This window comes from Doryrhamphus excisus, linkage group LG11 (genome assembly GCF_037039965.1).
Source record: "Doryrhamphus excisus strain RoL-2023G ecotype Guam linkage group LG11, RoL_Dexc_Guam_v1.1, whole genome shotgun sequence".
NCBI classification, from domain to species: Eukaryota; Metazoa; Chordata; class Actinopteri; order Syngnathiformes; family Syngnathidae; genus Doryrhamphus; species Doryrhamphus excisus.
This window is the reverse complement of record NC_136367.1, coordinates 8,376,724-8,392,480: the sequence shown is the minus strand read 5'-3', so window position 1 is coordinate 8,392,480 and position 15,757 is coordinate 8,376,724. Positions and strand designations below refer to the sequence as shown.

At 41.4% G+C, this 15,757-nt stretch overlaps 1 protein-coding gene across 2 annotated transcripts in view; it reads left to right on the top strand.

Moving 5' to 3' along the window:
* Positions 1 to 15,757, top strand: part of tspan4a (tetraspanin 4a) — a 192,308-nt gene that overhangs the window by 119,439 nt on the left and 57,112 nt on the right. For both annotated transcript variants that reach the window (XM_078794702.1, XM_058045907.2), the window contains one exon: positions 233 to 307. In XM_078794702.1, coding sequence (XP_078650828.1) covers positions 233 to 307 — 75 coding nt within the window. The remainder of the gene's footprint in view (positions 1 to 232; positions 308 to 15,757) is intronic.

The window sequence follows — 15,757 nt, the reverse complement described above, 5'->3', positions numbered from 1 at the left end:
TGGAGAATAGGATAGAGCTCTTAAACTTATTTAAAAGAGGAAGGAGAAAAAGTACAAGAAGACTTTTTTTATTCTTCAATTGCTCCTACTTTGCCAACTGACATTATTAGAACTTTTTCTTTTTTTTCTTCATGCTTTGGTTTCAATGAAAACTTTGTTCCCTGACAATGTAACACATGGATTAATGCAACATCAGTTGATTGGCCTCCATCTTGTCTTTCTGTTTCCACAGTTTTTCATCCTCCTTCTGGTCATCTTTTTCCTCGAGATCCTGTCCATCATGCTGTTCTTCATCTACCAAGACAAGGTAAGACAATCCTGTTATTCATTCACTCATTTTCTACCGCTTATCCTCACGAGGGGTGATGGAGCCTATCCCAGCTGTGTTTGGGCGAGAGGCGGGGTACACCCTGGACTGGTGGCCAGCCAATCCCAGGGCACATATAGACAAACAACCATTCACACTCACATTCATACCTATGGACAATTTGGAGTGGCCAATTAACCTAGCATGTTTTTGGAATGTGGGAGGAAACCGGAGTACCCGGAAAAAACCCACGCATGTACAATGGGGAGAACATGCAAAGTCCACACAGAGATGGCCAAGGGTGGACTCAAACTCGAGTCTTCTGTGTGGCCTGCACGCTAACCACTCGTCCACCGTGCAGCCACAAATGTGTTATATTCTGGAAAATGTGGGTTGCAAGCTGCTAGTTACTGGCAGGCATTGCTGAAGACAGCTATTTGGAGGGCTTGTGTCACCTTGGTATGTGGTGACAAAGCCGGAAGGAAGTGAGCGAACACACACACAGCAGACGCCAGTAAAGGCTCACAAGGGAATTTATTTTTATTAGTGTTTGATCTGGAACTTCTGTTTGTCTAAGAGAGACAGAATAAAACTTGCATGTTGTTTTCACGCTGCTACAGGTTGCCACACCAAGAAAGTGTGATAACATACGTATGTGTGAAATAGTGTGTGTGTGTGTCTCTGCAGGAGTGTTTGGAAGTGAAGGATAATCTATAGGCTGACTGCAATACAGTATACATATATACACAGCCCTATTTCTGTAAACCGACTGTAAGAATTTTGTTCTTGTAAGTTGTCAATATTTATTTTTCATTTCACTTAGTAGTTGGGTGTTTTCGCAGAGTCACAATGATATATTTTTATTAGGGCTGTCAATCGGTTAAAATATTTGATCGCGATTAATCACATTTGGTCCATAGTTAACTCACAATTAATCACATTTAATCGCAGATATGTATAGTAAGTAGGGGAAATCTCTTTGTGGTAAACGATTCAATGTGCAACTACAAAAATAATTACATCCAATTTTATGTAAAAGGATATCAATTTCGGAACTTTGGGCCATTTTTTAAAGCAATACAGTCAGCAAGCATACTATTTTACTTTATTAGCATATTAGCTCTTAAACCCGCCCACAAATGTTCAGCAAATACAAAATGTGAACAAGTGAGACCTCTCACACTGACACAAATATCTTTTTGTTTATTTATGTCACCTCAAAATAAGATTTGTTTATTTAAATTCTAAACGTTTGTGAGTAAAAAAAAGCCTATCTAGGAACATTCAGAAAGATTTTCCTCAGTGCACCTTGACCAAAGTCAAACACAGCAACAGTAGATACAAATAACTTTGGTCTTGCTACAAGAGCCATCTGCCAGGGTTTTGAAGCCAACTTTACCAGTGAAAATACTCTTTTCTTTCTCTATTTCTGCTCAGTATTTGGTCTGGCTTGTAGCTACAGAGTTACCGTGCTTCAATCAAACTACGGTTCTGTTCTGCGCGTCAACTTTGACAGCCCTAACTATTATATATATTGCTTGAAGAGAATATTTGGGTGATGGACAGTTTACCTTACCATTGTCTATGTGTTGTACATTGTGTTTGTTTTTTATACACTGAGGTCCATTTTATGTTGTTTAAAAACACAAAATGTGCAAGTTTTGTGTTAATAGGTGTATCAAAACAAATGATCTTTCAAAGGTACAATTATTTGTAAATATTTTAAGCGATTTACATCCCTATATTTCCCCATATTTCCTTTGTCTATCATGTTTATACTTATGTGTCAGGGCCAATTGGGGTTAAATCTGACATCATTGCCGCCAGTGATACGCATTCTTGTCCCAACCAGAGATTGTGTCATCCGTCTATTAAGCATTTTAGCAAATCTATTGTGTGTGAGAGATTAGTCGGCACTAAAGCAGTGCCAATCCACCCAAAATGTCTTGTCTTGATGCATCCAAGTCAAATATGTCTTCTGTGAATAATGCCCTGAGGTTTGATGCCGAGACACAATTATGTTTATGTGCTCTTGCCATGCTGAATGGCTTTAGCCGCAGTCAGGGGGCACATCACTTCACAAGCACCACCATCTTAATAAACATGACGCTGACCATTAGCGATAATGGAATCATTTTTCTACCTCATTTGAATCCCAGATGATAAGGGAAGCCCGAGTTATCAAATGATTTCTTCTTTTTTTACTATTTTGTCAGTAATTGGCTATAAAATTTAAATGAGCTGTGTGTGGGAGTGCTGCTAAGATTTCTGTCATTGTGGAGTCATTTCTGCGTAGACCTCCTGTGTAATTGATTATGTGAGAAAACAAAGTGAAATATTTGACAGCACAAAAATCAAACCTTACTCCACTTAAAAAGGCTGCAGTGGCTCATTTGGAAGGTCTTTGCAACCAAAGGGTCACAGTCACAGACTCAGAGTAAACGCAACTAGTCATTCGAGAAATGCGAATTAGCTTCCTGACTCGCAATCTACTGAGCCACCCCAACCTTAGCTGGTGGGGGGGCATTAACCATGTGTTGCTCCTTGCATGTCGGTATACGCGGCCTGTTTTTTTGTGTGAAAAATACACAGCTCAGTGAAAACTTGATTATAATTATGATAATGCATGAAATAAAAGGAAAAATGCACGAGTCAATTATTACGAAGATAATTGTTTCGGCCTTAATAAAACCAACTCTGCTGATATATTCACATGAAAGCTTAGCGTACATACGGAATAGTAGATGTTCTCTAGAGGCGCATAATGACCACAGCTGGTGCACTGCTTTTGAATTACGGGGGCTATTCATAAATCACTAGCAATTCTAACCCACTGGTGTTGCATTATTTATGTGTTGAGACAAAAAGTGTTGTCTCCTAAGACAGCAGCCCAAGGCCAAGCCTGTGTGAGATGCCTTTATGTATTTAGGTAAATATCAACATACTGTACTCGGATAGTTTAGACTAGTATAGACCTTGGTTCTCTGTATGGTGGGCCTGTATGTTGCTTTTGTTTACTTTCGCTACTGTCATCTTTTAGCATCTGCACTGCAGTAGAAGTCAAATGTAAAGAAGGAATCAAAGTGTGAAGCCCTGGAGTTTTTCTATTTTTTTTTGTACAAAATCAACAATCATATATAATTCACTACACCTTGACTAAATCTGCGGTTTCAGCCAGAGAATATCTACCTCAAAGCATGATACTTCATTATAAGTACAGTATACCGTCGGGTGTTGTTTTGGTGCATACTGTGGCAAAGGTTTGTGTTGCTTGGATAGATTTGATGTAAGTTTTTGAAAAATGAATAAGCAATGTGATACGGTTCCCAGGATATTTTTGATGTGTTGGACACAGTAAAGGATGCGTGATGGGGTTGGCCGTGTTGAACGCCCCCGGTATTCTGCCACCACGGGGACTTTTTTTTCAGACCAAAAGGTGCTAATACATGTTATGGCCACATGGCTGACGTCGGCCCTGCTTCTTGATATTTTGTTAACACTGTTGTCGTGATGATGCATGCTGGATTCAGACCCGTGGGGCAGAAGTGCTGGAGCGCAGTCTGGAATGGACAGTTTGTGCTTATATCAGCAATTTTAGATGGAGGCTGCTATAATCCAAGACTTGTTTTTTTTTTGCGTATATTGGACAGATAGCCGATGCCAATACCGGATCGGGATACCTCTACCAAAAAGAAAAAACAATGGTGTAAATTGAGGGGTACATTGTTCCATCCCACACAGGAAGCTAAATACAGTAACTAGTAAACAGTAATTGGGGTTGCTCACTTTCAGGAAAAGTGTTTAGGCGGAGAATTGCAAGTCATGTGCTCATATATCAGTAGGGTTGGGTATCGAGTCTTGAGCATCGATGGGGACCAGGATGAACATTCCCATTGTCCCAGGCTCGTTCAATTTTTAAACATTTGGATTCCTAGTTTGAATGCCCAGTCTGCCAACTAGAAAAAAATATCCAGCGAACACCAACGAAGAAGAAGCAGCTACAAGGTTTGGCTTAACCCTCATAAAAACCAGCAGTCAGCTCAGTGCAACATTGGGAACACAATGACATGCAAAGGATGGTGCACGACCAACACCTCCAATTAATTAAACACCTCCCAATTCATGGTGTAGAAAGAACAGTGCCCCGTTTTTTTACTTGCTACATCGGCTTTCCTCTAAGCATCACAATCAGGAAAACCAAACAATAAATAACATCTGTCCCGTGCCAATCTTAGCATATGTTGACCTACATCGGATTGCGTTTAGCATCTTTAATGCACAGAATATATTAATTTGCCCTCCTCCACATCCTTTCATTTTTTTTGTATGCACCCTTCAGTGGTAAAAAGTTTACACAGTCCTGTAGTATATAGTACACGTCCTTTATTTGTTAGAAATACCTACAATTGACTTGCTGGAGCTCTGTGGAATAAAATGCAGCCAAGCATACAAATCTGTTGCAACCCAAATATAGCATCTTTTTGACTGTAACCTCCTTTTACCATGTTGTCTGATGGTTTTAGAATCCAAATATATCTGTGATTATCCTTCCCCATCACCATGGTAACACCTTTCAAGTTAGCCCGATGCACGGAAAGCCATGTGCTCAGATGCCATAACCTAAAAAGAGTGTTGCAGTAAGTGCATATTGATGAAGTCCGTCCCAGGATTCCGGGATGGTCATGCGCAACAGCCCGCTTTATTACGCCTGCTTTAGGCCTGATAAAAGGCTCCATGACGCTGCTGGAAGCGACATCAAACAGCGCCTAGATCTTCCTCACAACCATTTGTTTCACTCTGCCGGATCCTAAGGGAGATGGAGTTCTGTGAGGTTAACATCAGATGAAGCAATGAGACTCTGTACTGTCAAAGCGAATAGCAAAAAGGCTGACTCGGTGGTGCCGTAATGAAAGTTGAAATGTGTATTTTCACTATTAGTGGTTTTGATTATTTTAATTATTTGTGTAATGAAGAGTGTAAATTTACTGTTTGTGCTGTACATTGTTGTTCATATTTGATGTCATCTATTTATTCTCCACATTATTACTATTTGTCTTCTTTTGTCTCTGGTATTGTACGGGAGCCAGGATGGATCTATCAATCCATCCATCCATCTAATCACCTTATCTCTTAGGGTGAGTCCAGACAGAGGACACTCTTTTCGATTGCTTGTAGGCCTAACCGTGATCTCCTTCTTTCGGTCACGACCCAAAGCTCTTGACCACAAGTAAGGATGGAAGCGTAGATCAGCCAATGAATGCAGAGTCTTGCCTTCCGGCTCAGCTCTCACTTCAAGACAACAGTCCGGTACAGTGACTGTATTACTGCTAATCCACCAAATCCCACGCTCCAGCCTTCCGTGACTTGTAAATAAGACCACCTGAGACAACACTAATTACTAATAACAACTCATTTCCAACCCGAAGGGACTAGTCTCACACACACAAAACCCACACACGGGAACTAAGGGTGTGGAAAATAATCGATATTAATCGATACATCGATTGCGACGTTGCATGCAATTGACGTTTTATTAATGTTCAACTTCATCCCATATGCTGTTCCCCAGGTGCAATGAACCAATGCACCATCATTATTTAGCGTTTTGTATTGAATACTGACAGAAGCCGTGAGGCACATCCAACTACTAGTAAAACAGCATGGACGATTGCACGCAAGCAGCAGCGAGGAAGTTTCTATATTGGATGCTCATATCACCTCCTACTTCGGTACGAGGTGCATTATTTAAAAAAAAACAAAAAAAAACCTTAAACTATATTATGGAAAGCAGGAAGTGAACAAATGTAACAGTTAGTGATTGTAAAAGTACCAGGTGGAGGGGTAGGATTTAATAAGCTTTGCTTCTTCCTACTCCTTTTGGACATGTGGAACTGGGAACTGATTATGGGATGCACTCAATTGGAATCTGATGCATGTTCAAATGAAATAAAACCATTACCATTACCATTACCATTACCATTATTTGCATCATGTTGAATTGCATCATATCGCAACAAATTGCATCATATCATATTGGATCACATTGATTTGAACTAAATGATTATCGTATCGTATCGCATCCTGTCGTATTGTATCGTATCACATCACGAAGCGGGTGAATCCTATTGCATCGTATCGCCAGAAAGTTCCATATATCGTTAAAGTATGGTATCGCTGGCAGTGCACGGAGATGTGTATCAAATCGTCCTCAGTGCAGAGATTCACACCCCAAAGAGGGACATGCAAACTCCACACAGAGATGCCGAGGGGGAGAATCGAACCCAGGTCTTCCTGATCTGCTGACTGTGTGGCCAACATGCTAACCACTCGTCCACTGTATGGCTGGCTGCATACATATTCTACTATATTATAAATACAACCAAGTTTCATGTAGCCAAAAAGCCATCCATCTAGGCAGCTATCCATAATGTTTATTTTGGAGTGCATCCCAGCTGACTTGGGGTCAGAGGCGGAATCCACACTGGACTGATCACCAGTCAGTCACAGGGCTGATGCAGAGAGACACACTCACACACATTCACACCTCCAGGCTATTAAGAGTCTCCAGTTAACCTGACCTTTGTGTTGGTATGTGGGAGGAAGCAGAGCCCCTCCCCCCCATGGAGCCCACATAAGTAAAAAGAGGAAGCAAAAATAAGCTCATCCACTAGCGGTAACATTCCATTTCATTATTTATTTATAATGTACTTTCATTACTGATATTGATGGCGACGGTTGTACTATAGGAGGTTAAAAGCATTTATGGTTATAAATTTGGGTTCATGAATGCGCCTGTGGGGATTGTAAAGGTCCCTACCATAGCACATGTAATTGAGTCAGGATTGGAATCCAATTGAAAGTGCTGACACAGAACAGATCAATACTAGTGATAGCAATCAGTGCATGTTCCTGCACCATTGTGCCGTGATCATTTACCCTGGGGTGATTACATAACAATATTGATAGGGTTGAAGCTGGTTATATAAATGGTACAAAACTACGTCCAGAACTGAAACCGTCCTCATATGATTTTTCTATGAGTGTAAATGTTGTCGCGAGACTGCAATACCGAATGCTCATCTTAACATGAACCTCATTTGATTTGGCCATGACCTCCTGCCGATTCCGCCATTTATGTCCTAACCTGAAAATGACCTCAGCTGTGAGGTCAGTGCAGCATTTCGCCTGAACGCGCCTTTACCAGGACCTGTCATGGCGAGGCAACTGAGATGATTTACCAGCAAGTCAAGGTAAGGGAGGTAATACTGCAATGAAAAGCAAGTGGCCAAGACTTATGACCACATTGGTTCCGTTGAATGAAGTCTTAGTTTGATGCTCCAAGGATTCTTTTTTGTTTGTCAATGAATCCACTAAACCATTCAGTTTAGATTAAGAAAAACAGAGCGGTACGAATTCACATTTTAGACTGATTTAAATTCAAATTTTGGGGGGGACCGGAAAGAATGTTAATGGCAACTTTTGAGCTATTTTGTGCTTTCCCGACCACGTACACAGAATAACCCTTTCTACTTGAACTCAGACAAGCAAGAGGCACGGTTTGGATGAAATAAAGAGTTCCAAGTGCCGACAGCCACCCGCAAGCCAAGCTAACTGGCTAACTTCTGAAGTTCAAAGCAGTTGCCAAGCAACAAAACCATGCAAAACGCTAAAACGGGGACATGTACAGTGTGTCATTCAGCTAGAAAGATTCAATATTGGTTGGTGACTTGGAGATCCTGGCTAGGGATGAGGACGTAACCCACTTATCTGTATTTGGTCACCCATCGAAATTACCTGTATCCGTATCTGTACTTCGAGTGGGCGGGTTTAACCACAAAATGGGTGGGGCTTTAATTGATACATTATTTTAAATTGGCATGTATTGATGAGAAGTTGCTGTATTTATTATTATTCTGTATACTGTGTATGTGTGTAAGTCAGGGGTGCTCACACTTTTTCAGCATGCAAGCTACTTTTAAAATGACCCAGTCTCAATGATCTACCCACTACAAAAATGCAAAACATCTATTTATTTTCAAATGTATTGAGGATTATTTGTACGTACAATTTATGTTGATGTACCTTACATAACCAAATGAGCCAATATTGCAAAACACACATAATTAACTATTAACATTTTATGTAATTACCTGAGTTTACTTTGATGACTTGCACTGAATTGAATCAGCCAGGGATGCATAGTCCGGACAGTAGCTGCTGATAGCCAGGTTAGCCAGGCAAACGCACTTCGATAAAGACATTGTGAAAAAAAAAGTCCACCTCCCATTCCGTATGGAAGTGATATGTTTTTGCCTTTTTACTTGGTCCAGCTACTTCACTCATTTTAGTGACCATAAACTTTAGCGAGGGCTTAAAATCTGACGCAATTCGCCGACTAGCTTAGCACTTTGCATCGTTGTTTACGCATGAGCGGTGACCTAAAGGTCAAAATTCAGTTGTCATCTGACTGGTTGTCCTGTATGTCAATCAAGTAACGGGGATGGATGATAGGCTGACATCGTAAGTTCTGCTGCACTTAGAGACGTTGTTTGATTTGATTGGTCAACCGAAGGGCAACATTCAGTTGTCATCTGAATGTTGAGCATTGATGCTAGGATGATATTTTTTTAATGTCACGCCGCGATCGACCAGCGATCGACCAGTACCACCTCCGCGATCGACCGGTAGATCGCGATCGACTTAATGAGCACCCCTGGTGTAAGTGATCCTGACTTTATTGTATTCATTATTGTTTAGGATCTGTGTGAAGTTGGTGATTCATGCAAACATCCAGTGATGACAAACAGGGAAGTATTCTGTCAGCTTTGCACCACTTATGTTATGAAACAAGTTTACCAAATAACTTTGATACAAACCAAAATAGAGGCAGCTGAGGAAAACCTTTTAAAGTGGCGCAACACCACACAAGCCCTTTACAGCTTGCCAGCTGCACCGTGTACATGAATGACTGACCGTGGCTGCTGCTTGCAGCCTGCAGGGTTTGTCCAGGGAGGGGCGGTTGCTGTGTGTGACTGACCAATCACAGAGCATGAAGAGGGAATACACGATTACGATTTCTGAGGTTTGTTTGTATGGTGGACCACAGATACAGAGACAAGAGGCAGAGAGTGACAACAAAAATATACAATATATATTCCCTAATGCAGCCCAAAAAGGTTTAGCACAGTGAGCAGAAGTCGCTGCTGCAGTCGTTACAGGTGTGCCCAGTGGAACTGCCTCCTGCCAGAGAAGGGAGTTCTGTGGAAAAAATGAAAGCGGAGGAAGGTGTGGATGGAACAGCAGGCGTGCAACAGGAGAATGGAACAGTAACAGTAACCCCTTCTCAATGGACGCCACATGGTGGCTTTTGCTTGCTTATATGGAAAACGTCTGTTAAGAAACTGCAGTCAAGAATGACAGAGAGCGAAATCCAGGAACAGTTCTCTGGGCTGTACTTCTCCCAGTCGACCAGGTACTGGAAACCCCTGGCCCTTCTTCTAACGTCAAAGATAGCCTTGACAGTAAATGCAGGATGACCATCAATAAGCCTGGAAGGAAGAGGAGGCACCTCTAGGGGTCTCAGGGTGCTAGAGGCAGCAGACTGGGGAGAGACGTGGGATTCATCATGAGAAGGATGCATCCTCTGGAAGATGTACTTGGATAGATGAGGGATCCAATAAACCGGAGCTGCGGCTTCCTGGAGTCAGTAAGTCGAGGCAAGTCTCTGTTCAAGCTTGTACTGAGGAGCCGCGCTGAGATTATTATTCGCAAAGTGCTGGTTGCGCTCTGAGGTGCAATGCGAACATGGCACAGGTGGGCAGCCATGGAGGGGGCGGCCACTTCACACTCCTGTGAGGGGAATGCTGGCGTTTGGTATCCATAGGCAGAATGAAAAGGGGGTAGGCCCCAATTTACTGTAAGTTGATAGCCCACAAAGCAGGTTAATGGTGGCACACGCAACGAATGGCAGCCTCCAAGTCCTGGTCAGCACTTTCAGTCTGATCATTGTCTGCAGGTGGTAGCCCGAGGACAGGCTGGGGGCCCCTAATGACCTGCAAAAAGCCTTCCACACTGGAGACGAAAATTGTGGGCCCCTATCCAAGACTACGTTATGGGGATCCCATGCAGCCAGAACACGACACACCAAAACCTCAGATGTTTTGAGTGCCAAAGACAATTTGAGGAGGGCGACAAAGTGGGCCAACTTAGGGAAGCGAACAACAAGGGTCAGGATGACCATGTTGCCATTAGATGGTGGGAATCTTGGGACAAATTCCAAGGCCACACGAAACCACGACCGGGACTGGATGGCAAGCGGTCACAGAAAACCCAGAGCCACAAAGTCTCTGGCATCTTCTCTGAGGGAGAGCCACCAGAAGAGCTGCGACAGGAGGAGGGTAGTGCAAGTGGTGTCCGGATGGTAGGCGAGTTTGGAGCTGTGGGCCCAGCACAGGATTTCATGGCACAGGTCCGGAATGACAAATAGGCAACCTTCAGGGGGAGCGATATCCTTGAGGGGCTCCATCACCTGACTCTCAATGTCCCACTGTAACATCCCCGACATCTGAGCCCAACAGATAATGCTCCTTCGTCACATCCCATCAAGCTTGTCTGGGATTGAGCCACTGGGCTGTGCAAAGTGTGCTGGCCACACCCCATTGGCACGGTATACACCACTGACCTCAGTAGATGCATAAAATTAATGAATTCATAGACTTATATTTTAATATTGTTGGTGTTGGTTAAAAATGCACGCATTTACGTATTGTATGAAATGTTAATAAAATAGCATATGGCTCTCATGGAAATAGATTTTAAAATATGTGGCTTTCATGGCTCTCAAAAAGGTTCCCGACCCCTGGTCTACATGAATGATCATCTGACATCGCATAGAGAAAGAAAGCATACGGCTTGAGGAAACAGGGAAAGGGAAAGTACCAAGTGTAAATACATCAATCTATACGGAGGATCAGAAGAGGCCAAAGATAACAAGGATCTGGATAAATAATAAAAATCATGTCACCATGACAACAAGGAAAATGGAGCCTACAACACACAAACGCTTCGAAGGATGACATTCGATAGCATTGACATTAATTCCATGTTGCACACAACACAAGTGAAATATGGCAGGACAGGAAGTGGAACCCTTTTGCTCCCCATACCACAGATGATTGGCTTGGCGAATAATAAAAAGATGTCGGAAACAATTGCTTTATTACATGGAGGAACAACAAAACAATATCATTAAAGCCTTATTATTTCTATCATGCATGCACAATACAATAACATCAAGTAGTATTTGACTCAAATCAATGAACCCGTCAAAGTAATCACAATCTCAGAAATATGGATCGATTCTTAAAAAGGAATGAATTTTGAAGTGGAAGTAAATGACATGAAGTACATCAATAGGAACAATAAGAATGGAGGGAACATTAAATGATATATTGATCTATGAACCCTGGCTATACTGTAGCACAATGTTACACATCCTCATCATTTTCTTGCATTATTTCAGATTTGTTAAAAATAGGAAGTGAATAAATGTATTAGCAATGATGTGAACAGGAGAGGGGGAATGGTATTAAATAAACTTAAGAATTGTGACATAATGTATTTCGATATGCATGCATGTTCGAAATAAATGAAACCGCAGTTTGCCATCCAACTAACTTCATGGGCGCCGTAGATAAAGGCTGATTCAAAATGGACTATCTGTGGGTCTGATGCACACAAACCCGTAGGGCTGTAATTATAATTTCTTTAAAATTTAAAACTTTACCAGTTAGGTTCCTCCAGGACAAATAAAGGCTTCATTTGTAAAGAAAAAGCCATTAAAATTGATACATTTTGCTGAAACAGAATTCACAATGGAAATAATGAATGAATGATCCAGCTTCAGTGAAACATAACAGCATTCTCATGGTGATATCATGTAGCACGAGTGCTAAATGTTTCATGGGCAAAATAACAGTATAATGAAACCAGTGACTTAAAAAGCCGCCCTCATTGGGATGCTGATTGATGGGATGGCTGTATCTTCCAGCACAAGACCTGTGCCTTTGAGCTTGTAAATTTATCATAGCCCTCAGGTTAAAAAAAGGCAGAGAGCAAACCAGCGTCTTGCTGAGTCTCCATAGCGATGTTGAGAGCCAGTATCCACTGCTTCAGTCTGTCGCAGTGTTTAGTTGGTAGTGTGTGGAATCTCCAAACTGACCAACTTTTCGCCTAATTGCCGCAACCTTGTTCTATACATGCGTGAGGCATGATTCATAACCTCGTGTTAACTTGTCCAAACTCACACATAAAACTGCAGTAGCTCCAGTAGGTAGTGTTACCGCTTGGTAGAGGCCCTGGGCGATGTGAGTGATGTTGAGTCTATAGCAAAAATATTGTTCTTTGTGTTTGCTGCTACAATAACAATATACTGTAGCTTTAGCTTGGTTAATATACGGGTCAGTTATGTAAATGGAATATTGTTGGTGTTTTTTTGTCTTATATCAAAATACGATTGTCATGTAGGCGCATTGTTGGCTCCAACATGCTAACTCTTTTTCTATGTTAAAACACACAGATATGGGAAAGACATATGCTCGTTTCACATAAGGGTAATCAATGATGGGCAAAATTCCCAAAAATCGTATCGTCTAGTGAACTGAGAGTCTCGTGACATCCCAACTAAAACTCTAAGGAGGACAAGTTAGCTCACTGCAAAAAAAGGCGAGATTTTGGGAAAAAACTATTTCAAGCGAGTGAAATGATCTGTCCATGCAACAAGTGAATTTTACCTGATCCTCGATTTAGGATTTTTAAGAGCTATAGTCTGATCCTACAACAGAGATTTTAATATTGCGGAGCCGCCATGGATTCGGTGTGAGCCCGGGGTTACAGTACGTCATTCACAGTATTCTGTTGAATAAATGAAGCATCCTGTGGATATTGTAGAATCTTTAAAGATGTTATTTGTTGGGAAAACCAAAAGGAAGAATATCCTTCTAAAAGGAAGAATATACTATAAAGTCAATATATAAATAGGCCTTAAAACCAGGCAAATTATCTACCATGTCTAAAAATAGGATTTTAAATCTTGGCAAGTGCTAAATAATTTGCAGTGCTGCAGTGTTAAGGAAGTCCACAAATACTGGGGATCGTCTTTTTTCAAAGAGTAAATGCATTATTAATTTGGCAGTAACTTATGTAGCGCATAATAAGGTTAGTTCATGAGTGTAATCATCAGCCTTGATCTAAGGACTCCATAAATGTTGTGTTTATATTAATTTGCCTATATTTTTATTTTTAAATGGCTTCATTTCATTAAGAAATTGCGCCACACAAGTCACACAGTATAATATTCTATATAGTCACATACAGTATATTTTTACATGACCTTGTTTCATTAAACTTGATGTTATGAGATCTCAACTGCAGCCTTTCCAGAGAGAACCCGTCTCCTGGTGGATTTAGTTGACATGCATAGTTTCAGCTTGAGGGTCTGCCGTCAGTCTCAGCTGACATCTGATTGCATCAAGCACGGATCGCAGTCGAAACAATAAACCAAATGAGTGGTGAGGAGTAGAAACACGCACAATGGGTCTGCTCGGAAGGCAGGAAGAAGACACGGCAACTGCAAGCATCGTATCTGCAAGGCTTGAAATGGCCCACCTGTGAGACTCGCTAAGTCCCATTTCAAGCACAATAACCCCCCTCTTTCCACATCATTACCCTTCCAGCAAGAGCCGTCAGACCGGTGGGGCTTGTCAAGATATCACGTGGCTGCACCTCCGACTTGAATCATTTTCATTTCATGTTGAATGCCAAATGCAATTAAACGAGTACCCGAGGCTAATCATGTTAGTAAAGTTCAACCACATCAAAGAAAATGTTCATACAAAAGACAAATTGAGATCATCTGCAAACAAGATGTTTGTGGAAGCCGGTGATAAATGTGACAAGGGAATGTGGAGTTTGACAGCTGCAGATAAGCATGCTGGGGAATTGCATGCATAGTTGGAGTCGTTTCAGGAAAAATAAGAAATCCAGCAGAAATGGACATGCCTGCACAATACCTACACCATGGTTTATAGCAGGGGTGTCAAACATACGGCCCGCGGGCCGGAACCGGCCCCCAAGGAGGTTCGATCAGGCCCGCAGGATAATTTGAAAGTGGAAAAAATGCATAAAAGACATGGAATTAATATTTTTAATTCGCTGCAATTCATGGATTATCCGCTAAGGGGCGCACTCTTTCCATCAGAGTAGAAGACAAGCCGCATCACTGAGACAGACTGAAAACAGCAGACGGTATCAATGCGCCATCTGTTGCTTGTTACGACGTTGTTAATACCTTGGTCTCTACCTCTCCGCTACACCCTCATTAGCCAAAATGTCGTTATCCAAATGGAGAAAAGTAGATAAGGAGTGTAGAATTTTCAAAGAAAAATGGACCACGTCCTATTTACAGAGATGCACGGAAAACCTTTGTGCTTGGTGTGTTTGCAACAAGTTTCGGTATTGAAGGAATATAATATTCAACGCCACTACGAGACTCATCACAGCGAAAAATATGACGGCTTGCAAGGACAACTGAGAAGAGATAAGATTAACGAATTGCTGGCGGGTCTGAGGAAACAGCAGTCAACTTTCATCAAGAGCCGAGAAGTCAGTGAAGCAGCGGTAAAAGCCAGCTACCTAACTACCTAAGACAGAATTTTCAGTTTTTCGCTCACCTTTCACAGTTAAAGCTTCTGATCTGCCGGTCGAAATTCAGCTAGAGATAATTGATTTGCAGTGTGATGCAGATTTGAAGGGCAAATTTGCCTCTGTAGGTCTGGACAGATTTTATCAGTATCTACCACCAGGGTACCCCAAATTAATTAAATTTTGTGCATGTTTGGGACAACCTACCTTTGTGAACAAATTTTCTCAGTGATGAATATCAATAAAACAAAAATGCGTTCAAGGCTCACAAACAAGCACTTAAATGACATTCTGAAAGGGACAGCTAGTCAGGACATGACAACTGGTGTTGATGCACTTGTACAGGCCAAAAGATGCCAAGTTTCAGGAACAAATACAAGTCCAGACTAGACTAACACCTTTAAAATGCTGCTCTCCTTAGTTTGTAAGGTGTACGCAGGGATTACATTTAGATTTTATATGCGTATGTGTAAGTGGTTTAAAAATCCCTTTCTTTAAAAGTCTCATTTAATCTTAAAGTGCATTACTATATTTTTCAGTACCAATTAAAGTTTTGTGCCTTTGTACAATCAGTGGGATCAGTTGCAATGCATATTTGTGAATGATTAAAGTAAATTGCACATTTGTCTAAGGAAATATGAGGTGTTTCATGAAATGTTTTGTAAAAGGATAGTTCATTAAATTTCCATATTTTCCTAATGTTTTTGTGCTTCTTTACACCAAAACAAAGGAAAGACATGATATTTTGGT